At 46.0% G+C, this 27,186-nt stretch overlaps 1 protein-coding gene across 16 annotated transcripts in view; it reads right to left on the reverse strand.

Moving 5' to 3' along the window:
- raraa (retinoic acid receptor, alpha a) overlaps positions 1–27,186 on the reverse strand; it is a 656,519-nt gene that overhangs the window by 233,336 nt on the left and 395,997 nt on the right. For 12 of the 16 annotated variants that reach the window (XM_038778941.1, XM_038778943.1, XM_038778942.1 and 9 more), the window contains one exon: positions 7,946–8,501. In XM_038778941.1, coding sequence (XP_038634869.1) covers positions 7,946–8,120 — 175 coding nt within the window. In that variant the 5' untranslated portion in view covers positions 8,121–8,501. Of the gene's footprint in view, positions 1–7,945; positions 8,502–19,753; positions 19,838–20,091; positions 20,199–27,186 lie in introns of those variants that run through there. The other 4 variants (XM_038778953.1, XM_038778951.1, XM_038778954.1 and 1 more) reach the window with 3 other exon arrangements.

Consider the following 27,186-nt stretch of genomic DNA (forward strand, 5'->3'; position numbering starts at 1 on the left):
CTAGCACTTCAACCACTTTACTAAGATGGTGTCTTGTGCTAAATGTGGGATAAACCAGCATTTCAGTTTAACACCCCACCTTAGCCACCACAGGAGGCTCCTTCGCACTTAAAATAACCGGAGCAAATTGTTCCCAGTGAATTTCTATTCGGATCAAATACTGGTGAGGCTTGCTGATTTCAGTAATGAGCCAGAAAGTCATTTACAACACATAAGGAAGCCATTTGGCATGGCGTCTAATCTGGCTCTCCATAGAGTAATCTTGTCAGTCCCAAGCGTCAACTCTTTAATAGCTGTCGAACATATAAGACAATATATACCTGGGCCAGCAAAATTACAGATACTGAGGATAGGGCCATTGGCCATCCAAGTCTGAAACAGACCATTTTGTTTTTGCAGTGAGTTGTCCAAAAATATCTTTACTCACAAACTTTTAGCAGTTATCTTTTGTGATTTAGTTATTTGTCATGCAAAGCGGCTTTTTTCCTCAATGAAGGGGCAATTTAGCGTGGCCTATCCAGCCACCCTGCACATCCTTGGGTCGTGGGGGTGAGACCCATGCAAACACGGGGAGAATGTGCAAACTTCAGATGGATAGTGACCCAGGGCCAGGATCGAACCCGGGTCCTCGGCGCTGTGAGGCAACAGTGCTAACCACTGTCCCGTACCAGCCTCCCCGGACAGGCGCCGGAATGTGGCGACTAGGGGCTTTTCACAGTAACTTCATTGAAGCCTACTCGTGACAATAAGCGATTTTCATTTCATTTTCATTTCATTTCATGTCCCACCGTGCCGCCTTATGCAGAGCGATATAATGGTCTCTCATACTGTTACAACTGTACAATTAGATTTACAGGGAACTATGATACCACGCATTAGGTCATTGACTCATGTGTTGAGCGACAGGAGTAATGGGAGACAGGTACAATCCCTGTTGTTACCAGTTCCCGAGAACGTAGAACCCAGGTGATCCCGGTCGCAGGAAGGGAAATGAAATTATGGGGATTATGCTCATGGAGCACGGCCATGTGTCTGGTAACAGTCAGCTTGGAGTAGCACGATGGAAGCCCTGGGATAAAACTACCTCAGGGGTCGTATATGGTCCCAGAGTGATCAGAGGAATCAAGAAAAAAAATCTAAGAGTTTAGTACCCTCATTTATCCAGTTAGATTTTTTAAGACCGTTTTCAAATTCCAAAGCAATATTATTCAGCAACTTTGACAAAGAGTCACCCAGACTCGAAACGTTAGCTCCCTTTTCTCTCCACAGATGCTGTCAGACCTGCTGAGATGGTCCAGTATTTTCTGTTTTTGTTTCAGATTCCAGCATCCGCAGTAATTTGCTTTTATCTTCATGTTTAATTCACTGCCACTTCTCTTTGAGGAATGCCGGCCTTGAAGAAGTACTGCACTTCCCTTATTCTGCAGTATCTTCCAGCAATATTTTCTTTTACTCGGGGGAAAACAGACATGAGGGTGATTGCAACGCGGGCAGCAGAGACTGTCAGTCGGGAAACAACAGGCAGATTTCCTGTTCGTAATCCCTCTGCAGTGGGCCCTGCCCCTCGATAATTGAATGGCCTAACAACACTCAACTGCACAGGTTAAGGATGATCATATTGCTTCAAAACTGGCACCACCCCAGGGAGCAGTGAGTGAGAATCCTAGAGAGAGAGAGAGAGGGGGTGGGGGGGGGGGGGGGGGGGGGGGGGGGGGGGGGGGGAGGTGGGAATGGAGGACGCCAAAAATTGGGAAAGAAACAGGAAGCTGGTGGGTGGGGGCGAGAGCCAGTGCAGTGTCAGCCCTTAAGCAGACATGACACACAAAAGGTAAATTTTAGGACATAGCGCCTCCTAATAAAGAGACCAGCAATGCTGAAGGATTTTCCGTCCATTAATTGATTGGATAGGAGTACAAATTGTCATATCCACACCAGTGACAGGCATGAGGTGACTGACAGGTGATCACTGTCAGAATTGCTGGGTTACTTTTTTTTGAAGCAAATTCACCGGTGAAATAATTGACAGAAGTCTACACCCGAGAGCGCGAGAAGGGATTGCCGGCGCACATTCCAAAACGGCAGAACAATAAGGTTCTCAAACACAGGGAACTATGAAGGACACGTCACCGGGGGGTGGAAAGAAAAGAGGCAAACCTTGTCCCTCGACCTTTAAGGAATCACAACAGCACCAGGAGAGACATTAATGTAATTGTGTTAGCTTGCAACCTGAGCCGGCATGCATCCTGTAGCTCTTAATGGTACCTTTAATTTTCATCAGCATTGAGGAGGACAAGTGGGACCCTGGAGGTGTCTCATTTTACAGTGAACTGCTTGTCATATTACAACACAGCAGCAAATTGAACGTTATGGGAGATAACTTGCTTTCTTTTATTTGAGGCCTGATGTTGTATACCTAATAGAATAGCAAAAAAAAAGCATGGGCTTTATCAATAGTAAAAAAAAAACTGGATTTAGAACAAATGCTTTCAGATTTCTGTTATTAAAATACTCTGCCTCTCAGAATTTGGTACAATGTTCTGGCTCACTATGCAATTATGACTAAATTATTTGTAATCCTTTAATTAAATGGCATTTTTCACATGCTTTACTGAACTGTTGCTGTTTCACATGTTTTGCATTCATGGAATCCAAAGGCCACCCAGTAAGTAGGTGGTCACATTAGCAAAGATATTACATTTCTGTTGTGGGAGAATGTTGCAATCAACTTCTGCCTCAGCAGGTAAATGCACTGCAAGATTTAATACTGGGCCACACAGACCTGGAGGCTCCACGCTTGATCCCTAACCGGGGCAGAGTTAACTTGTGGCTGTGGAAACAGTGCGGTTGGTTTCAGTTTCTCCAGACTTCATATCATTATCAAAACCGATGCTGGACATCAAGTAGGAACAGAATTGGGTGGCACAGTGGTTAGCACTGCTGCCTACGGCGCTGAGGACCCTGGTTCGAATCCCTGCTCTGGGTCACTGTCCTTGTGGAGTTTGCACATTCTCCCCGTGTCTGCGTGGGTTTCACCCCCACAACCCAAAGATGTGCAGGTTAGGCGGATTGGTCACACTAAATTGCCCCTTAATGGGATAAAAAAAATTGGTTATTCTAAATTTATTTTAGAAAAAGTAGGAACAGAATTAGGTCTGGTTATATTGCTCACCATGATCTGTGCATCGCTTATTTCTATGTTTACTACTGGAAGACCATTAATATGGATGAGCTGAAAGGAGATTTAAATACTCATGGAACTTTATATTGATAAGAGCTGCTATGATCAGGAAAAGGGAATGCAAAAGAGCGATAATTCATGGTCCTCTGTGGATTAGCGTTTACCTGATGTGTCCCAGATAGCATTATTTTTGACAGTCATTTCATTTTTTTAAATATAAATTTAGAGTACCCAATTCATTTTTTCCAATTAAGGGGCAATTTAGCATGGCCAATCCACCTACCTTGCACATCTTTGGGTTGTGGGGGCGAAACCCATGCAAACACGGGGAGAATGTGCAAACTCCACACGGACAGTGACCCAGAGCCGGGATCAAACCTGGGACCTCGGCGCCATGAGGCTGCAGGGCTAATCCACTGTGTCACCGTGCTGCCCTCTGATTTAAAAAAAAGATCTGTCAGCTTTGAAAACGTGCAGTAAGAGCAAATCTAATTCTGGGCAGGATTATCCCGTACCCGGTGGGGCGGGGGGTCCAGGCGGGACGGAGTGGCGTGAACCACTCCGGCGTCGGCCCGCCCCAAAGGTGCGGAATTCTCCACACCTTCAGGGGCTAGGCCGGCGTCGGAGTGGTTTGCGTACCACCGGCCTGCGTGGAAGGCCTTTGCCAGCCGGGGCCAAAGGGAGTCCGCCGGCCAGCGAGAGTCCACGCATGCGCGGGTGCGTCAGTGGCTGCTGAAGTCATCCCTGCGCATGCGCAGGGGTCACCTACGCGTCAGCCATCGCGGAGGCTGACACGGCCGACGTGCAGTAAAAGAGTGCCCCCATGGCACAGGCCCGCCCGCCGATCGTTGGGCCCTGATCGCGGGCCAGGCCACCCTGGGGGCACCCCCTGGGACCAGATCGCCCTGCTCCCCCCCAGGACCCCAGAGCCCGCCCATGCCGCCAGGTCCCGTTGGTAAGGGACCTAATCTGATACACGCCGGCGGGACCGGCAAAAAACCAGCGGGACTTCGGCCCATCGCGTGCCGGAGACTTCGGGCAACCCCGGGGCCCATTGTGTCGCGCCGGTCCCCGCCATTCTCCGGGGTGGGCGGCGCGACTCACGCCTCGCCGACTTTTGGAGGGCTGCAGAATTTGGCGGCCGGCCGGGTCGGGATTCACGCCGACCCCCGGCGATTGTCCGACCCGGCGCGGGGTCAGAGAATCCCGCCCTCTCTCTCTCACTTGTAATTTTAAAATTTTCTTTGATTGCTTTGCTCAATACTCTGCCCGGTGATGAAACTTGTAAATTTAATGTCTGAACTGGAATGTGTAACATAAAAATGTGCAAACCAATAAAAACTTTTTGTTTTAAAAAAAAAGCAAATGTAGTTGCCACTAATGCCAGGTGACATTTCTAATGTAAAAGGACCCCACAAAAGAATGTTACCTCAACTGGAAAGGTGAGCATGGGGAGCGCTAACAAGCTTTTTAAACTACTGCAATGTGAAATTGTAAAAATAAAACTGATCCTCCTAGGAGATAGCTTGGGGCGAATGCAAGGAGGATATCTGATCTGTTTTCAGGTTAACACTGTAAAAAGTAGATTTCCATCCCTGCAGACTTTAACCCATACTGCATTAACAGCCATGCCGAGATGTATTTTGACATATGGTTATATGAAATGAAAATGAAAATCGCTTATTGTCACGAGTAGGCTTCAATGAAGTTACTGTGAAAATCCCCTAGTCGCCACATTCCGGCGCCTGTTCGGGGAGGCTGGTACAGGAATTGAACCATGCTGCTGGCCTGCCTTGGTCTGCTTTAAAAGCCAGCGATTTAGCCCAGTGAGCTAAACCAGCACTTGGAGAAAGAGCTAATGTGGAAAAGGAGCAATGTGGTCTCCCCTTCCTGACAAGCTACCCATATCGGCAAAACCACAGCACTGCACATTCATTGTCCTCCTTGGAAAATTGTAATTTCAATACATCTATTACATAGGAGATGGCTATTCAACCTCTTGAGCCTGTTCCATCATTTAATTAGATCAAACCTGATCTGTATCTTAACTCCATCTTAACTGTCTTGTTTTCATATTCCTCAATACCCTTACCTAACAATCATACTAATGTTTTGGGATTTTCAGTTGATCTAATTTCTGGGAAGAGTTGGGTGGAAAGGGGCAAGTGTTTCAGATTTCAACTGCTACTCAAGGCTTTAGTGACAAGTGTTTGAAGCAGAAGGTAACCCTTTTCCCAGCACAAATTTAGCTTGAAACCAGATAAACTCCCAATAATCTTACTTATAATTTATATCTGTATCCAAATCTTCATATCTTTCCCATGCAACATTATGGCTAATGTTCAATAAAAAGTTTGATCCAGATGAAAAAAGTCAGAAAGAAATAAAAGCAATATTTTGAAAATGCACAAAATTCACAATTAGTGCTAATTTAACAATATCTGCGGAGTAAGGATTAAAATAGGAGTTCTGTCTCTTTGTCCTAGTTGACAACAGAGATCTCAAGGCATTAATTTCAAACAGCAGGGGGTGACTCCCTTGTCCTGTCCAATATTTCTCTAATAATTACATTTAGTGCTGCCAGTGTTGGCAGTCTTGACGTTGACAGCAACACTGTAAGGTAAACATTATTGCTTCCAGAGCTGCTGAGACCCCATGAAGGAAATGCTTTTGCCAGTTGCATCTGGGACAAAGGAATAAACACTGCCTTTGGGAGCTTTTTAGAAATGTACAAGCTGAGTGTAAAGCCCATCCATCCATACCAGTCACCAGTGCAATTTTATCTTCACTATTGTGGTTGGACCTTCCTGAACGTAATTCAACACCACAGCAGCATAGGTTATTAGAGAACAGCTTCTTTCAGTGGTTCTGTTATATAAATGCAACTGAAGGGGAAGCCTCTAGTTTCCCTGCTTCTCCCAGGGCCCCAATGAAAACGAGAAGAGTGCATTCTCACTGTGCTACCTATGGGGCTGATGAAATATCTACAGATAAACAAACAAACACAGCACACTCCATTTCCCATTGAAATGAACACCCAACAGGGCTCATTAGAAACAATTCTTGTTCGTTAGCAAATCCTGGCTACAGGCTTTAACCCTGCTAGCTACTCGGGTCAAACATCTGCAGTAGGCAGAACTTTAGAACTTCACTGCTATTGACCAAAATTCTCCATTGAAGATTTCACTGCCCTTGAGGTTTTGGCCAACGAGTCCAGTTGTTTGTGTGGCAAATCTGGCTGAAGTATTGAAATATGCCAGTCTGTGTTCAGGCATAAGGGTAAGGAAATTTAACGGTCCCAATTACTGAATGATCAACGGTGAATCCATTCAGACAACGGACACTATAAAACGTTGCTTTCGTATTAAAATGTACTGTGTTAGTGCAAATGGTTCCCAATGTGCGTGACTCAGCCGGCAACAATCCCAAGTAAAGTTTCAGTCAGCCAGCTTTAGCATATTCAGCTGGTTACCACTCGCTGCACATGCGTTGGTTGCTAGCAGCACTAACACAACATAAAAACAGCATAGCTCAATTTCTTATGTAGAATCAGTTCACCGACTTGCCCAAGAGTTTCAGAAACCTGTACTGTCTTTCTGTCCCTAATTTTGCATCCCCAAACCAAAGACATTGTTAAACTGTTTCAAAAGTAAAGAAAATGGAAAACTGACAAATTAGTTATTCTCTAAGGATGGAGGTCCAGCTATGTATGTTGCAACAAAGACATTGACCTGAGTTTTTGCTCCTGGGTCAGGATTAGGATAAATCCCAGCTCTGAACCTGGCTCGGTAGAAAGTGCCCTAGATGGTTAGATTTTTGTTCTGGATGTGGCAGGTGTCAAGGGGAGTTGTGCCCACCACCCAACGCCAGAACAGGTAAGAGGCAGCACATGGGCTGCCATGTGCAGAGCAGAGCGAAGGCCAGCCTCGGTGATCTGGCAATTTTTTCCCCGCTGCAAAAATATATAAAACAAAAAACAGCTCTCTAGCCTCACTCCCCGCCACAGACTCAAGTCCCCATCTATGTCAACCCCATGGCCCTTCATATCCTCCATCCCAACAAATTCCTCTCTGCCCACCCCCATTATCCTTTACAGCCCCTATGCGAACCTCGTGCCAACTCATGCCACCTACCCTGCACCTTTGCCCACTTTAAAATTTAATGGCCAGCTTGACAGTTCCACTGAGCTATGACAGCTTCCCTGACAGCCCCAATACCTTTATCCACTTTTTACGCACATTCACGTCGACTTTTAACAATACCAAAGGGCACCTTCCCTCTCTCAAAGATGTCCTGGAACTCTCCAATAGCATATCCTGCCTCTCCAAAAGGTTATTCTACCTCTTCAAAGAACTCCATTAACTTCACACCTTCTTCACAATTCATGTTTGGAGATCCAATTGGCCAAAATTGGATTGGATTGATAGCAGCAGCACGTTAACATGTGCAGCTGCCTCTGTACACTGTGAACCACCGATGTGTTAAGTACAACCCACCATGTTCTCCACACCCCCCCACACCCCCCCCCCCCCCAAATGGCTGTTTCAGGGGTGGGGGGAGGAGAACATCCAAAATCAGGCCTCTGGCGCCATTTTGAATAAGCCTGCTACCCTCTGTTGTTGGGAAAATTCAGGCCGTCACATCAAGAAAAAACCTCCACAGTGGTGTTCCAGGCAACGAAAACCTCAAAGAATCCTTTTCAAACACACCCAAACTATTTAGCTTTAAAACACAGATCTGAAATAGAAACAATGGCATGTTACTTACTGGCAGGTGAGGGGGTACTGTAGCCACTGACTGGAAGCTGGTGTTGCAATCCATTTATGGATGGTGGTGAAAGGCCCCCGAGGACCGGTGGGAAGAAGAATGGGTAATGGGGCACTGGGTAACCATTTACGTGTCCATTACCCGGCGGTGTGCACGAACTGCTGTTGGTTGACATGGTGAAGTAAGACGTGTACAGGATAGTCTTCACATGTGCACCACAAAGCTGATCAGTGCATATCAAATAGGAGAAACGTCCAGAGAAAGCAAAGGCAATGACAGCCTTGACGTGCAGAATTGAATTCAGAAACAAGCAGGGTTCATATAAAAAATGATGTAACACCAGTTCTCCTAATAGAAAAATTAAAAATTCCGTCTGTATTCCTTATGGATGGCAAGCCTGGTAGTCAACCATTGGTTCCATATGAATCTATCCAAGTACTATCCTAATGTATATTGCAGCTGAACTCTTGTAGGAATAATGCTCTTCACGTCCTCAGAGACTCCTTGAATAGGCCTTCTTCTCCTCTAAATCTGGGCCAGACTGGGTGTGCTTACACTGGAAAAGAACATAATTGTAAGAGCAGAGGAAAACTTGTTGCGAAACAGCAAATAACCACAGCTTTTAAAAATCGAATCTTACAGTGGAAAAGACAGGCGAAGCATCTGGGCCCTCCCCAGAAAACAAGGGGGAGGGAGAATGGTGGAAGGGCGGGAAGGAGGATAAGAGTCAGCTCTTGTATGTGTGTGGGCTTTGTCGAGCTGTATTACAGTGTTTAAAATAATTACTCCTCTTGTCCTGAAACATCTGATTTAAAAACACACCAGGCCGAGCATGTGCAAATTAAAAAGTGCAAGAATTGAAAGGGGCTCTTTAAAAATAATGGAGTTTGATATGAATTTCTACTGACTGCCCTCCCTTCCCCTCCCCCCTTAACCTACTGACAGACCTGCCTCCCACATATTGTTGGGAATAAGAACCCTAAAGCATCAACATTTCTAGGCATATGGAACACATTTTGACCCCTTTATCAAAGTAAATACACTGTCTAAAGATGGCAAGCAGATTTTTCAATCTGGTCAAAATTGGATTATGATATTTCAATGCAAAATATCACAATGCTTCCTTTTGCTCAGACACTTTAGAAAATAAACAGATTATCCACGACTTTGTGCAACCTCCAATGATGGACCCATGAGTTACATTTTCTTTGCTAGCTGCACACACTTGGTTGCCAACTTTCTGTAGGTGCCAGCAACAGAGCAAACCAACATTTCCTTGCTACAGGAATTCCTCTTCCGTTAGCCGCGCTCACACACACTTCACTAATGGGACCTGGGGAGAGGTCTGCAATGCTGAAACCAAGTCTCTCTCCCAGTCAACACTGAATCAGCATCGACAGATCCATAAAAAAGTCTAACCGAGACTGCTTGAGCAACATTGACAGGAACTCAGCTAAAGTCTACTTAAGTCCAGGCGACACGGTTGCACAGTAGTTAGCGCTTCGGGTTCAATCCCGGCCCTGGGTCACTATCCGTGTGGAGTTTGCACGTTCTCCCTGTGCCTGCAGAGGTCTCGCCCCCACAAAGCCAAGTTCGGGCGGCACAGTAGCAGAGTCGTTAGCACTGTTGCTTCACAGCGCCAGGCTCCCAGGTTTGATTCCCGGCTTGGGTCACAGTCTGCACGTTCTCCCCATGTCTGCGTGGGTTTCCTCCGGGTGATCCAGTTTCCTCCCACAAGTCTCAAAAGACGTGCTGTTGGGTAATTTGGACATTCTGAATTCTCCCTCTGTGTACCCGAACAGGCACCGGAATATGGCGACTAGGGGCTTTTCACAATAACTTCATTGCAATGTTAATGTAAGCCTACTTGTGACAATACAGATTAGTATTATTATGTGCAGGGTAGTTGGTCACGCTAGAAATGCCCCTTGATTGAAAAAAAATGAATTGGGTACTCTAAATGTTTTTTTTTAAAGTTTCCCTAAGGCCGTCTCTCCTTGCTGGGCAGTCAAACACCAATACAGAGGAATTATAGAATCATGGAATTGTACAGCACAGAAGGAGATCAATTGCTGCATTGTGCTCTTGTTGGCTCTTTGAAAGAGTAATTAGGACCATCTTTCCCCCAAAGCCCTGCAATTTATCAAGTTTTTATACAATTACCATTGCAAAGTTAGTTTGCTCCCACCATCCTTTGGGGTAGATAGATTCCAGATCATAATAACACGCTGCATTGAAAAATGTCACCTCATCTCAACTCTGGTTCTGCCACCAATTATCTGAAAATTTCCCATTGTAGTCTCTCCTGACCTGCAACCTATCCCTGACCTTCTATTTTACACCAGCTGCTTCTCCCCCCTTTTAATAGCATAAAACCCATCACGTTTCTACCTCTCCTCAGTTATCATGAAGAGCCAAAGAGCATTCGGCTCAAAACGTTAACTCTGTTTCTTTCTCCACAGATGCCGTCAGACTTGCTGCGTTTTCCCAGCATTTTCTGTTTTTATTGCCTTAAATCTGTGTCCCCTGGTAACTCCCTGCCAGGGTAACTAGTTTCTCCTTTTTATTTCATCAAACCCCTCCCGATTGCAAATGCCTCCATTCAATCATCCCTGAACCATTACTGCTCTTGTGCAATGAAACATCTTCCTGTTTGTACAGGCTGTCCTTCCTTGCCTTCCCAGAGAATGGTGGAAAGAGTTGCATGCTAAATAACAAAAAATTTCATACAAGGTTTTGGGATGTCTCAGTTTTTATACCCCCCCCCCCCCCCCCCCCCCCCCCCCCGTTTAGGTAGACAGCAGAGAGCTTCAGGAAATAAACTGGAGGGATTCTGTTGCTGACAAAGGGCATCCGCCGCCGTTGGCACTCAGCTTACAATCACCAGAGTGTGAAATAAAGCCCCTTTATCATGACCCTCATCGGCCCGAAACGGTAACTTTCATTGTCTCCACAGAGGTTGCCTGACCTGCCGGGTATCTTCTGCATTTTCTGTATCTGCAGTATTTTGCTTTTGGTTCTTTCCAAGGCTGATACTTCGCAGGCTCAGATTCTGCAGTCAGTGGCAAAGCAAAGGAACTCGCTACTGATCTCCTAGGAAAGCTACCCACAAAGATCTGGCGACTCCTGCAGCAAGGTTTCCCCCTTTCCCTGTGGTAGTTTAAGCCTGGCGTCAAGTAAAAGGAATGAATGTCTTGGCCTGCAGCAGCATTGGGTCCCAGCATGTAAGGAGCCAATCACATTTAAGTATTCATGCTCAGCAAACTAGGAAGTTAAAACCACTGAATCGGGCGGCACGGCGGCACAATGGTTAGCACTGCTGGCTCATGGTGCAGACTATCTGGGTTTGATCCCAGCCCTGGGTCAATGTCCATGTGGAGTTTGCACATCCTCCCCGTGTTTGCGTGGGTCCCACCCCCACAACCCAAAAAAGATGTGCAGGGTAGGTGAATTGGCCACGCTAAATTGCCCCTTAATTGGAAAAAATAATTGGGTACTCTTTAAAAAAAAAACACTGAATCATTTCACTTTTTAATTTATTTACAAAAACACTTAAAAAAAATATTATTTTGTAAATTTAGAGCAGCCAATTATTTTTCTTTTTCCAATTAAGAGGTGGCCAATTTAGCGTGGCCAATCCACCTAACCTGCACATCTTCTGTATGAAACCCACGCAGACATGGGGAGCATGGGCAAACTCCACACGGATAATGACCCAGGGCCGGGATTCGAACCCAGGTCCTCAGCGCCGCAGTCCCAGTGCTCACCACTGCACCACATGCCGCCGATCGTTTCACTTATAATTTACGCTTTCAGACAGTGAAAGAAAGGAATATGATGAATTAAGATAGAAGTTAAAATAAAGACAAACACATTTTAAAATGCTTCCATGTTTAAAAAAATATATGCGTTACTTTTTCATTATGGAGAAATTTGGCCTTCCAGAAATAGTTTTACAGGACTACTGAGGGTATTTAGCAGTAATAACGAAGTCAGTACTTAATTAAAAACACAGGGTTACCTCACTTAAAAATTATTCAAGCGCTTTTATAGCGAGTAAACAGTGGTAGAGTAAACTTTTTCATCAAATCATGATTGTTATGCAGATTGCAATCTGTGGGAACCTCCACATCATGCTCTGTGGAGGAGCACTGAATCACTGACGACCTCTGAATTCCCACATTACTCTGTACACATGTGAACTCCTGAAGTTGCTGTCAGTTTCAGTGGAGTAATGGTGGCAAACACTGAACAGTTTCACTGTGATTACTACAGCAGAATCTGGATTATTGGCTGCAAATATCACAAAAAGGGTGCACGAGCGATAACCATTCAGTTCACAGGGAAAAGATATTACAGAACAAAGGGGAAGGGAGAAGCAGGAGCAACCCGCAAACACTATGATATGCACATTTTAGAATATGCCATTGAGTTGCACAACAATTTGTGACCATAAGCACACTTCTACATGTGCTTTAGTGTGCTTGGATCTGAAGGATCTGAAGGATGATGAGAAGTTTCTATTCTAAACAAAATGGAGACAGCATAGGGCGCCATCTTCCACGGCGCAATGTGGACGTTGAAAGCCGGGAGACCCCGCTGCCAGGATCTACCTGGCTCGCAACGCCTCACGAGATTCAACGCAATCTCGCGAATCGCTGCAAGAGGAATCCCATCCACAATGGGCGGAATCAGTTTTTGGCAAATCTGCATATTAGAGTGAGACTGTACACAGATCCTCGAGGTACCCGAGGCTTTGGGATTGAATTGCTTTGCCTCTTGGACCTCGGGCAAGTGCCATTTGGTACTAGTCCTCACAAACGGGGCCCAGATGGAATGACACTCGTAGTGTTCTCCAATGGGATCGGAGGCCCCCAGCGGGATTCCCTTTGGGCAGGGTGGTGATCAGGCCAGGGTTGCCCGCCGTGGGCATTGGGGGGCCGAGGGGGAAGTACCGGGGGACCTGGTATTCAAATCGCACGCCGCCACTAGCAACCACACACACACACACAGACACAGACCAATCACTCTACTCTCCTTTAGCCCTACAACCCTTTAGATTTCTGGGCTCCACAAACTCTGATCTCATGCCCATCTCCGATTCATCACTTCACCATTGATGACCATGCCTTCGGCTGCTAAGGTCGTAAGCTCTGGAGTTCCCTCCCTAAACTTCTACCCTTCTCTCTTCCCTCTTTAAGATGCTCCTTAACACTTACCTCTTTGTCCAATCATTTAGTCGCCTGTCCGAATGTCGCAATGTGACTGGATGTCAAATTTTATTTAGTAACAATCCTTTTTATTTTTTTTATTTTTATAAATTTACAGTACCCAATTCATTTTTTTTCCAATTAAGGGGCAATTTAGTGTGTTCAATCCACCTACCTTGCACATCTTTGTGTTGTGGGGGCAAAATCCACGGAAACATGGGGAGAACGTGCAAACTCCACACGGACAGTGACCCAGAGCCGGGGTCGAACCTGGGACCTCAGCGCCGTGAGGCAGCAGGGTTAACCCACTGCGCCACTGTGCTGCCTTTTTAGTAACAATCCTGAAGCACGTTAAGCCGGTTTACTCTGTTGAAGGTGCTCTATGAATACAAACTGGTTATTGCTTCGAAATCCAAAGCGTTAAATCCATCTCTCCGCGTTACTGCGAATACTTTAGCAAGTGGATCTGAAGTCGAAGTGGGAGGCCATATTCAAACGAATTAGGAATTCACGACGGAACAGCATGAAGTTGGACCATGTGCACCAGGCACTATCACATTCAGTTTGAGTCAAGCTGATCTACTCTGAAGGTAATTCTCTGGGGTGTAGAGTCAAGGCAGTCTTCATTCAGTTTACATGCTAGCAGGTGCTAAATTACCTGCCACTGGTGTGCCGTGCACATCAGTCCCAATCTACAATTTTGCATCAACTATTTCTCGCAGATTGATGCAAATCTTTACACTATAACTCAATAGAAACCAGGAGGAGTGGTTTGAAACAGAAATACTTCCAGATAGCTGTTCACCTTGCACAAGTTTCTGCAATTTCTCTACCAAATCATAAGAAATACAAAATCCTAAATCCAAGAATACTTTACAACCAGACCTCAAACTTCAGAGTCAATCTGGGATAAATCCCATGCCGAGAAATGGGAATTTATATTCTGAACTGTATCACTGGTCTGTCCTCCAGGAGAATTTCTAAAGCAAATTAATTTCAAACTTAACCCACAGCAGTTTCTCTTCAGCCTATGCTCAATAACATAAATTGTGGTATTGATTTACAGAATTGCTGCTTTTTCAGAACTACCAATGTATTGACTCCGAGTTTCATTACTGCAAACATTTGATTTCATTAATCGTGTTATGACGCAGTTGAGAGTTGAAAAATGATACTGATTATCTAAAGTTGATGCACCCCTTTCCTTGGGTTTTCAATGGTTTTCCACAGTAAGCCTTCTACAGCCAATTAGGAAGCGGGCCAAACGAGCCAGGTTTCCCATCACTTTTGTTCTTCAGTGGCTATTTATGGAAAGGACAAATGTGCAGAATGGGAGAGAATCACATTAGTTGTGGGCAGCACAGTAACACAGTGGTTAGCACAGTTGCTTCACAGCTCTTCGGGTCCTAGGTTCGATTCCCGGCTTGAGTCACTGTCTGTCCGGACGGTCTGCACGTTCTCCCCGTGTCTGCATGGCTTTCCTCCGGGTGCTCCGGATTCCTCCCACAGTCAAAAGATGTGCAGATTAGGTGGACTGGCTATGATAAATTGCTCTTAGTGTCCAAAAAAGGTTAGTTGGGGTTACGGGGATCGGATGGAGGTGTGGGGTTAGGGTGGAGGTGTGGGCTTGGGTAGGGTACTCTTTCCAAGGGCCGGTGAAGACTTGATGGTCCGAATGGCCACCTTCTGCAGTGTAAATTCTATGATTCTATGATTCAACCCAAGGTCAAATAACCAGCCAATACTCCATGTAGACTCAAAGGGATGAACATAGTGCCAACAGGAGGGAATGGAGGAAAATTGAACGTGATGAAAAACTTCTAAAAACATTTTCTAAAAGGCTTCTAAAAGGCTCCCGCCTTTGGGCTTGCTATTTTGTCCATCGGGGAGGCTGAACGAATATCACCTGCATGTTCTCATCTATTTGCAACCTGACGTGGCTTCCCAGTAAACAAGTGAACTACTCAGAATAAGAGGGTAATATTAATAGTGTAAAGTCGGTGATATTAGGTCAACTGCCTATTAAATGCCACCTATGACCTTCTTTACACTGAAGTCAATAGAAAGTAGAATTAGGAGCGGCGCATAATCTAATAATACCTCTTATACTATCATCAAAAGTTAATCACCATCATGGGTTCATTCTATATCATGATTTCAGCTGACCAAGAGACACAGTTCTCAAGGCAAAGGCTGCAATTTTGAGTCTTCTGACTCCAAAACAAACAAACAAAGGGAGGATGAGGCAGCACAGTAGCAAGCACTGGTGCCTCACAGCAGCAGGGACCCACGTTCAACTCCAGCCTTGGGCGGCTGCCTGTGTGTAGTTTGCACTTTCATCCCATATCGGTGTGGGTTTCTCCGGGTGCTCCAGCTTCCTCCCACTGACCAAAGATGTGCTGGTTAGCTGGATTGGTCATGCTAAATTGTCCCGTACTGTCCAAGGATGTGGAGTTACGGGGATGGGGCAGGGGAGTGGGCATTAATGGAGGGAGGGGGGGGGTGCTCTTTCAGAGGGTCAGTGCAGACGTGATGGACCGAATGGCCTCCTTCCACGTGTAGGAATTCTATGGTTCCATGATGCATTTCCTTAATGGATGGATTCAGACCCGTGGAACAATTGTCGAGCTCACATTTCTTCCTAGGAATCCCACCCTAAACTCTTCTACCTCTTCAAAACACATCTCTTTGACCAAGTTTTTGGCCACCCCTCCTATTCTCCCCTCTTGTCTTTTTCTCTTGTGAGGCTATTGGAACATTTTTATACATTGAGGAATGTACATAAATGTAAGCTGTTGTTGCATGCTGTCTGTCTAAGATGCACAGGTGTGGTAGAGAAACAAGAAAGAGATTGAGAGAAATACATATAATTTTTTTCAAAGGCTTGTCTCACCCAGAGGGTAAACAAAAAAGTGAGATGAAAATCAATCAGTGCTGACAGAAGCAAATGCAGATAATTGCATTTATCCTAAAAAGGCGCAAGTGCCTTTGTGAGAATTCTTCAGTCGCCAACATGCACGGCTCTCAGAAACACGATCCATTCTTAGCATGAGGATTTCTGACATAATGCTGTTTGCACAAAATAATGGCCAGGTTGTTAAATGACACGTTACTGTTTTCAACATAATGGTTCTGTACTATATAATTAAAATTGGCAGCGTTTGTAATTTCCAAATTAGGAATGCAAAACTTGTCAATGGTTCATTTTCAAATCGCTTTGTAAATGTGCAACATATTCGCAAACTAGAAATTCTTTATTTTCTTTCCGGTCCAGAAAATAATTTTAATTTTGGCAAATCACCGAATACATCGAGCTATTTTAAAAACTGCGTTAAAAAAAAAAACAAAAGCAAAAGCTCCTCGCGCTGCATAGTTTTTTTTGCTACACTATCATTTGCCGTGAGGATGTGCTCGGTCATCAATTTTAGCTGTTGTTAGCTTGTTTAGAGCTACTGAAACTCTTTCACAGCCCAAGCTGATGTGCACTACATGGACTCCATTATGGGGATGTGTAGCGTACAGTGGTAGCTGAGGAATATGCCTCACTGACTGAACATCAACCAACCGGCTGCCGAAAGAAACCAGCCACTCATGTTGAAGAGACAATGATGCATCCTTCACCTGCTCCAGTTTAATAATGCCACCCAAATATTAGAGAGCACCGCTGAGAGCAGCAGCAACATAGAAACTCTGGAACTGATACCTAAAGCACCAAATTAAATTCCACTTTAACACAAGTTGATGGGTTTTCATAATACAGTGGAGTAAATTTCCATTATTGTGTCTGTGCGCTGTATGAAAGGTAGGTCAGGTGAAAAGGATTTTATGAATAGATAGAAAGTCCAGTTGATTTGAGGACACCACATAATCATTCCAATCCAGTTCTTCCAGTACATAATATATGCAGCAATAAAAAAGTCTACATTATACATTGATGTCCTGCTCCATGGATCATCATTAATTTTTTTGAAAAGTAGATCAAAGTTGACCTTTAAATTTAACAATATATGAAATTGGACGTCCAGAGCTTAGGTTACACTGGACCGTGCAGTTAAGACAGCTACACTTTCCATTTAGCCTATTGGATAAAGGCATTGTTGGTGTCGTCTGAAAACAGTCATACCCAGATTCAGGTTCCAATCTGTAATAAGTTAACTTATCGCGACAGGGACAGCACCTTCAGGGTTACCGAGATAAGGAGAGGAAATCAACCCAGGGTCTTCATTCATTTCCAGTGACTGTAGACTCAGTAATATTGGATGAGGACACAGTTGTGTTCACTGCAGTAACCCCTCCAGTCAAAAATGTTGATAACCAAGAAATAGGAGGAGTGGGCCATTCAGTCCTTCGAGCCCTCTTCACCATTACATGAGATTGTGGATGATCTTCTACTTCAGCACCATTTTCCTGCACGATCCCTGCATCTCTGGATTTATTGTCCCCAATTAAGTAGCAATTTAGTGTGGCCAATCCAACTACCTTACACATCTTTGGGTTGTAGGGGTGAGACCGTGGCAGACACGGGGAGAATGTGCAAACTCCACATGGACAGTGACCCGGGGCCGGAATCGAACCCAGGTCCTCGGCGCCGTGAGTCAGCAGTGCCGCCTATTGATGTTTTTAATATGTAGAAATCTATCGATCTATGTCGGATCCAAATTCAATGAGCTTCCATAGCCATCTGGGGCAGAGAATTCCAAAGATTCACCACCCTCTTAGTGAAGAATATCCTCCTCATAGAATTATTGAATTACAACAGTACAGAAGGAGGCCATTCGGCCCATCTGGTCTGCACAGACACTCTGAAAGAGCACCCTACCTAGGCCAAACCAGGGCCGGGATTCTCCCCTACCTGGTGGGGCGGGGGGTCCCGGTGGGATGGAGTGGTGTGAACCACTCCGGCGTCGGGTCGCCCCAAAGGTGCGGATTCCGCACCTTTAGGGGCCAAGCCCTAACCTTGAGGGGCTAGGCCCGCGCCGGAGTGGTTGGCGCCCCGCCGGCCGGCGGGAAAGGCCGGCGGAAGTCTGCGCATGCGCCGGAGCGTCAGCGGCTGCTGACGTCATCCCCGTGCATGCGCAGGGGAGCGGGTCACTTCCGCGTCCGCCATCGTGAAGACTATGGGGAACGCGGAAGGAAAAGAGTACCCCACGGCACAGGCCCGCCGGCCAATCGGTGGGCCCCGATCGCGGGCCAGGCCACCGTGGGGGCACCCCCCCGGGGCCAGATCGCCCCGTGCCGCCCCCCCCCCCCCCCCCCCCCCCAGGACTCCAAAGCCCACCCGCGCTGCCTGGTCCCGCCGGTAAGGTAGGTGGTTTGATTCCCGCCGGCTGGACCGGCATGACAGCAGCGGGACTTCAGCCCATCGCGGGCCGGAGAATCGCCGGGGGGGGGGGGGGGGGGGTGGGGGGGGGGGGAGGCCGACCGGCGCGGCGCGATTCCCGCCCCCGCCCAATCTCTGGTGCCAGAGACTTCGGGAGATGGCGGGGGCGGGATTCACGCTGGCCCCCGGCGATTCTCCGACCCAGCCGGGGGGGGGGGGGGGTCAGAGAATCCTGCCCCAGATTCCAAACTAAATCAGCCCCACCCTTTCTCTGTAACCCAGTAACACTTCTGAACACTAGGGGGCAATTTAGCATGGCTAATCCACCTAACCTGCACATCTAATAATAATGATAATCTTTATTATTGTCACAAGTAGGCTTATTTTTGTTACAAGTAGGCCTATTTAACACTGCAATGAAAATCTCCAAGTCGCAATATTCCGGCACCTGTTCGGGTACACAGAGGGAGAATTCAGACAGAATGTTCAATTCACTGAACAAGCACGTCTTTCGGTACTTGTGGGAGGAAACAGGATCACCCGGAGAAAACCCACACAGACATGGAGAGAGCATGCAGACTGCACAGACATTGACCCAAGCTAGGAATCGAACCTGGGATCCTGGCGCTGTGAAGCAACAGTGCTAACCACGGTGCTACCTCTCAGGACTATGGAAAGCAACCGGAGCACCAGGAGAAAATCCACGTAGACATGCAAGCTCCACACAGTCACTCAAGGCCGGAATTGAACCTAGGTCCCTGGTGCCGTGAGACAGCAGGGCTAACCACTGCGCCACCGTGCCGCCCTCTCCGTGCCCTCTCATAACCATATCTAAGTTTCTACTTCGTCATCATCTTTGATCTGTCCCAGGGCCTCTTTGTCCTCTTTCAATGCTTTCCATGATTTTATTGAACTACAATACAGCAGTTCTTGTTGGCAAATGGCTGCAAAATTTCCTTAGAGAATAATGGCCTGACACTGCACAGCCATCAGACTGTTGCTGATTAAATTACTAGCCTTGGAACAGTTGGATATTGTAGAGGTCAAGTCACCATTTAGGCCTCCTCAGATTATTAATGATATGGTTTAATCACATAATACTATTACCACACTGCTCTAGGAGACAAGGAGAGTTCAGCCACAAATAGACAGGGAAAGCTTGATATTGTACACCACTGACCGGCCTGAATCTCGATCAATTCCTATTAGAAAACACAAACTAGGCGGGTGACAGATTGAAACATTATTAAGTGGAGTAATCCAGAAAAAAAACAGTACCGAGTCCAGGATTCAGGAAATCCCCCTCTAAAAACGACGTAGTTGATGACAGATAGTCCGAAGACCAGGCTCCAGGCAGCAAGCCTAAAAGATAAACAGTTGTTCTTTTTGTTCATCTGATTCCAAGCAGCCCCCCCCCCCCCCCCCCCACCCCTACGTATACACACACGGGTGATATTCCTAAAATCATTCCAACCCTGCAATTCTTCTCCAAGCCCACACATCAGGAAGCACATTCACATTTCCACAGAAATGCCACACAGACTGCAGGATTTTTCGATGCATTATGTTACTGTTCCTATTTTCCCCATGTGGTTCGACCACTTTCCCTCCTTTACCTGCTTTTTCTCTCTATCCTGTCATGTTTTTGTGGGTTTTTGTCTCTTGCTCCGTCTTCTCGCTCTGTTCCCTTACTGCCCTTGCTCTCACAGGATGTAGGTTTTTAATCTGAACCGCCACAAAAATTACTGCAAAGTAAATCCCTTCAGTCATGTGTCCAAGATTGCCTTCAGTGTGGGAGTTAAATTGTTACAGTATTCAACTATGCTGCAAAATGTCCAGACTAATAGCCATCTTCTGTGACCAACCAACATGAAAATATGTAACAAACTCATGTTTTTCTGCCCATCGACTCTGTGGCTGGGAATCATAAGTAGTATGCTTGTGATTTTGTGTTTCTTACTGGGGGTGGGTGGGTGAGGCATCTTGCCAGCAGGCTAGCCTTACAATATTGACATAGGCATTTTAAATAATAAATACCTCGGGTGTTACTGTGGCACAGTGGTTAGCACTGCTGCCTCGTGGCGCCGAGGACCCGAGTTTGATCCCGGCCCCGGGCCACTGTCCGTGTGGAGTTTGCACATTCTCCCCGTGTCTGCGGGGATTTCACCCCCGCAACGCAGAAAGATGTGCAGGGTGGTTGGATTGGCCACGCTAAATTGCCCCTTCATTGGAAAAAAATAATTGGGCACATCAAATTTTTAAAAATAATAATAAATATGTTGAAGAGTTTTGTAACATAGTGGGTTGCCATGCTGTCATACTGCAAAACAGAGAGTTAGTACCGTGGGTTCAAACAAGAACTGCTTCTCAACTATTTCCCAACTCTGGTGCAGGGTAGGGCAGGTGAATTGACCATGCTAAATTGCCCCTTAATTGGAAATAAATAATTGGATAATCTAAAAAAAAATTCTTTTACATTCCCAACTCTGGCTGGAGATACTCAGTGAGCCACGAATTAAGGGGCGGCATTCTCCCCTACCCGGCGTGACGGAGGGTGCCGGAGTAGGGGAGTGGCGCCAACCACTCAGGGGTCGCGCCTCCCCAAAGGTGGGGAATTCTCCCCACCTTTGGGGGCCAGCCCCGCGCCGGAGCGGTTGGCACCAGGAGACTGGCGCAAACACCCGGCGCCCCCGGGACCGGGGCTGGCCGAAAGGCTTTTGCCGGTCGGCGCATGCGCCGGCAGTGACGTCAGCGACCTTCTATCTACACCAGCCAGGTCAAAACAGTCCACTTGATTGGTACTTTCACAAACATTCATCACCCCCCCCCCCCCCCCCCCCCCCCCCCCACCACAGGCACACAGTGACAGCAGCAGTCAACAAAAAGCACTGCAGCACCACACCACACAGCAGTTTCCAAACACACAAGCTCTACATCTAGAAGGACAAGGGTATCAGATACATGATAACACTACAACTGCAAGTTTCCAGCCAAACCACACACCATACGATCATCACTCCGTCACTGTCGCTGGGTCAACATCCTGGAACTCATTCCCTACCAGCATGGTGGGTATAACTACACCACACGGACTGCAGTGGTTCAAGGCATAGCTCACAACCGCCTTCTCAAAAGGAATTAGGGATGTGCAAGAAATGCTGACACAGCCAGAGATGCCCACATCCCGTGAACGGATAAATAGAAAAGAACGATCACAGATGCACTGTAGCTTGCATATTATTTAATGATATCTTTTCTTCTCGTCTCCTGGGCAACCTGACTCCAGCTGAGTTACGTTCCCATGGGACCGTGTGCCTTGTTGTGCCTCATTGAAGCGTCCATTTTTTGCATCGATACCAAGACAGCAAACATCCTCCTCCATTCACTCCTGTAGGAGTCACTGGCTCGCAAGCAGGAAGCCTGGCTAATTTTCCTCAATTCTTCAGCACACCTACTGCCGCGTTGGTGAGGCAAGTTAATTCCTGTTGAGGTCCATCTCCCCTGTCACTGGGCATCCCCTGGTACTTTATCCAGGTGAGATATTAAATGTTCACATGCAACATTTCCTGATGATGTCAACAATCTGTTTCCATATAAAGCAAACTCTAAAATTATGCGGCGTGATGCTCTGTCCCGCCGTGCCACATTTCTGCATCACCCCACCGGCGGGATGCTCCGTTACGCCAGCCGGTCAATGGGATTTCCCATCGTGGCGCAGTCTCACGCGATTGAAAAACCCCCGGCTGCCGGCAAAACAGAGCATCCTGCCAGTGGTGAATCCCGCCCCTGATCTTTACACAATATCCTTCATGCAAATTTTAAGCAGCGTCTCATTACAGTTTTAAAAAAATAATTTAAAGTGTACCCAATTAATTTTTTTTCCAATGAAGGGGCAATTTTGCATGGTCAATCCACCTGGCCTGCACATCTTTGGATTGTGGAGGTGAGACCCGCACAGACATGGGGAGAATGTGCAAACTCCACACGGACAGTGACCCAGGGCCGGGATGGAACCCGGGTCCTCAACGCCATAGGGGAGCTTCCCATCTTAGTGTTACGGCATGTTACTCTGGTCATTTTGATAACGCTATCCCTGTCTGAAGCAGACTCATTCAAACAGCTCAGGAGTTATCTTTTAAGAGGTTAGGGTATTTACTTACTGCGACAAGAGAAGAATCCAAAAGCTTTAATTTGCTTCAGATGACAAAATATTTCAAACCTCACTGGTACGCACTATCATAGCAGAAGGAGTTCAGGGATTGAGACTATTTAAAAGAATTTGCAATCATCGGTCACTTCTCATTGAGGCAGGCTGGAAGAGCAGCTTCCCTTGTAGTCCTTATGCACAGAGCCCTGAAGATTGGGAAAGTTCTCATTTTTTTCTTGAATATGCTTTTTAAACATAGAATAGGTAAATATCACAGCCAGACGAATGTGATTCAGCTACTACCTGTCGCAGCAGGCAGCGGTGTATATCAAAGCAATAAGCTAGAAATGTCCCACAGCGCCCAGGAGATGATAAGGGCTCATTTTGAAATAAATATTGCTGCTAAACTGACTGAGGCAGGAGTTCCTAATTACATCCATTACCAGGATGTATGGACACCAAGGGATAGCTACAGGGAACAATGCAGTAACACTATCAGTCCTCATAGATTTTATATCATAGGTTGAAGAATTGTACAATCTGATTTGAAAGACGATGAACTCTCCACCTCCAGTGTACAGATTTTCCCTCTTATCACAAGCTTTCCCGAGCTGACTCCCCAACCAGGAAAACAAAATCTCTGTGTAGGGTTTTGAATTTGGATTAAATGTAGTTTTTTTTTAAAGAAGTTATTTTGGTGTTACTGCTGCATAGAAAAAAGTACACTTAAAAGCCAAATCCCTTAAAGGTTGGGTGAACATAGTTCTTGTGTGCTAGTCTTAATTCATTGGCCCAAATTGCTCCCAGCACACCTACTACCAGTAACAGATTTGTAGCCACCAGTGCTTCCAGTGTCTTCAGGGATAACTCAAGCTTGAAAAGGAAGCATTTTACAAATTAACTATCGCTGAGTGTTTTTTAGTTTAAACAAACATATTAGAATGTCTATTATATTTTAAACAGACACACATTGAGCTGTACTAAGGCATTCAACTACCATAGAATTCCTGGCAGTTCTCGTGAAACATAAAATCACACGCCAGGCAACAAACTATTAGGCTTTCTGAATTATATATTTTTTTAAATAATCAATAACCTCATGTTTCTGTTGATTAAAGGGGTTAAGTCTGAACCCTTAATCAAATGTGACCTTCTCGAGTGGAGGAAGAGATCCATCAAATCCATCTGTTACAACAACAAAGGAATGAGATGTGACAAGCAGCGCAAAATAATGGACAAGATGAATGGCACACACTGCCGAGACAAGAGGCAACCCTAACTACAGACGCTTTTCATAAAATAAAATGTCTTAACCTTTTGAAACTTAAATAGCTGTTGGCATGTCCTTCAGCTGCTTACTGTAATCTCTAAAACAAAATCTGGATTTTCACCAAAACGTTTACAATCCTTCTCTGACCTTTAACCCTTTGAGGATTGCAGCTGCTTGCTTCAACCAGAATCTAATACATTCGGTATAACCAAAGAATCCTACCAGCTAACGGCTCCATTAGTCAGGAGACTATCATCGCAGGCAAAAAAAATCTTCAGGTTGGCAAATGTGTACATAAAACCATTTATTGGCTTCATAACGGATCCAACGAGGCACGTAAACAGCCTTCCTTACAATACTGCTATGAAAAAATCTGAACAATAATCGCTCCCCCCATAACAGACCCTCACAATGACCCTTATTTTGCAAGTGCAGCACCAGAAGCATGTCCGTTCCATCCCTCATACTCTTCTCACTACTGAAACTGATAAGTCCAAACTTATTTAATTGAACAATTAATTACACCACATTTTCAGCTAAGGTTCCTTACAGAAGTGACAGGAACACGTTTGGATTTTTAAGAAACACAGTTCTGCAGTGCTGTGATTCAGTCACATGTATTGCTGTGTATTATTTGCCCCACTTATTGTCTATCTGCATCTATTATTTTTTTTAAAATTTAGAGTAGCCAATTATTTTTCTTTTCCAATTAAGGGGCAATTTAGTGTGACCAATCCACCTAACCTGCACATCTTTGGGTTGTGAAGGTGAAACCCACGCAGACATGGCGAGAATGTACAAACTCCACACGGACAGTGACCCAGGGCTGTCTATCTGCATCTATTATGTTAACATATAAAAATGTTCACAACTGTACATACTTTCAGCATCATGATATATTCCTATATCCACGTTTATATGGAAACTGCCTTAGTCGTCTTGTTTCACTGTAATTACAGCCCCTTTCTCTGGTGGTCCTTCAGCGCTAATTCTGCATTCTCCAACTCCTTAGTTTTCACTACAGGGTGACTCACATGTTCCACCGAACACTGCTTTCCAGATTATGATAAGTTTTGCTCTTTAATTAGAAACAATTATATCAAATTAAAATGTTACAGAAAAAAATAAAGAAAAAATGCATGGTTTAAAAATGGAAACTGAATTATATCTGCATGCCTTGATGTGCAGAAGACTACAATTGGTGGTGACTTCTTGGGCTGATCGTTATATTAGAGCAAACAAAAAGCAGAATAAAGGAAAGGCTTACATTTAGAAATCATGTGCTTTGCAGTCAATTACGTTAGACTCCATAGAATCTCTGCACTGCAGGAGGTCATTTGGCCCATCTAGTCTGCACCGACCCTCTGAAAGAGCACTCTACCGAGGCTCACTCCCTCGCTCCCCCGAACAGGCGCCGTAATGTGGCGACTAGGGGCTTTTCACAGTAACTTCATTTGAAGCCTACTTGTGACAATAAGCGGTTTACATTTACATTTACATGCTCATAACCCCACGCATTAATCATGACCAATCCACCTAACCTGCACATCTTTGGACTGTGGGAGGAACCCCATACAGATACGGGGAGAAATTGCAAACTCCACACAGACAGTCACCCAAGGCTGGAATCGAACCTGGGTCCCTGGCACGGTGCGGCAGCAATACTAACCACTGTGCCACCATGAAGTGCAGACAATATGGAAACTAAAGGCAGCACAGTGGCGCAGTGGTTAGCACTGCAGTCTTACAGCGCCGGGGTCCCAGCTCCGATCCCAGCTCTGGATCACGGCCCGTGTGGAGTTTGCGCATTCTATCCGTGTTTGCGTGGGTTTCGCCCCCACAACCCAAAGATGTGCAGGATTAGCCATGCTAAAATTGTCCCTTAATTGGAAAAAATTAATTGGGTACTCCAAATTTATTAAAAAAAAATATGGAAACTGAAGGAAACATGGCAGCCAATTTACACCCAGCTGGCTCCCAGAAATCAGCATGACAATGACCAGTTCTGAGACGTTGGTCTAGGGATACATGTTGGCCAAGATATTAGCGATAGCTCTGTTGCTTCTTCGAAACACTGCCGTGAATCATTTACATGATCTGAGAGAGCAATGCGGTCTCAGCTTAACATCCCATCTGAAAGAGGGACACCTCTGACGCTGCAGCATTTACTCAGCATTTCACTGGAATGTCAACTTTGCTTTTTTATGCTCAAGTCCTGGAACGGCACTTGAAGCCCCAGTCTTTTGCTTCAGTGGTGCGAGTGATACCCCTGCTGGCACTCAAAATACCTGCACAACCTCTCCACTTGGGTTCTCTGCTGGTGACTGTGTTATCATATCTACAAAATGAAATATATTGGGTATGACTTGCTACAAATATCATCATCACGGTGGTGCAGTGGTTAGCACTGCTGCCTCACAGTGCCAGGGACCTGGGTTCGATCCCTGCCCCGGGTCACTGTCCGTGTGGAGTTTGCACATTCTCCCCATGTCTGTGTTGGTACCAACCCCACAACCCAAAGATATGAAGGGTAGGTGGATTGGCCACGCTAAATTGCCTCTTAATTGGAAAAAAGAGAATTGGGTACTCTAAATTTATTAAAGAAAAGAAACAGGGCATGTCAGTGTTTATGCTGCATGAGTCTCTCCTGACACATCTCTATGTAGCCACATCAACATACCATGATATTCCTTTTGCTCCTGCGTGCTTAACTAACTACTTATTAAAAGGATCTATGCTATTCATCTTGTGGCATAAATACATTCGGAGTAGGATATCTTACCCATTCTTCTGCTTTGGCCTCTGTGCCAGAAAACAGTTTAGAAACTAATTGGCAAGTAACTTTCTGCCACACTTTAGCCGGGAGTTGCACCCAACAACAACTTGCTTTATACATGGGGCGGAATTCTCCGAGCCGAAATCGCGATCGACGCGGGGGCGGAGAATGGGCGTCAAACCCGAGATCGGGTCCAACGCCGCTCCCGCAATTCTCCGGTCCTCGGAGAATCACCACCAATTTTGCGCACATGGACGACGCGGTGCTGGTCGGGGGCCATTGAAAGAGGTCCCCACGGCGATTCATGGAGTGCACGTGGGACGTCGGGGACGTGGCAGCTGCGGACTCAATCCGTGGCCACCCTGGTGGGGGGCATCATTCATGGGGGGAGGGTGGAGGGGGCTCCAGGACGGCCAGGCTACCAATCGGGCGCCACCAACCCGCAAGTGTGCGCGATCGGGGGGGGGGCCTATGTTTTTCGGTGTGAGTCGGCCATGTCGCGCGGGGTACCAACGCAG

This window comes from Scyliorhinus canicula, chromosome 19, assembly GCF_902713615.1.
Source record: "Scyliorhinus canicula chromosome 19, sScyCan1.1, whole genome shotgun sequence".
NCBI lineage: Eukaryota > Metazoa > Chordata > Chondrichthyes > Carcharhiniformes > Scyliorhinidae > Scyliorhinus > Scyliorhinus canicula.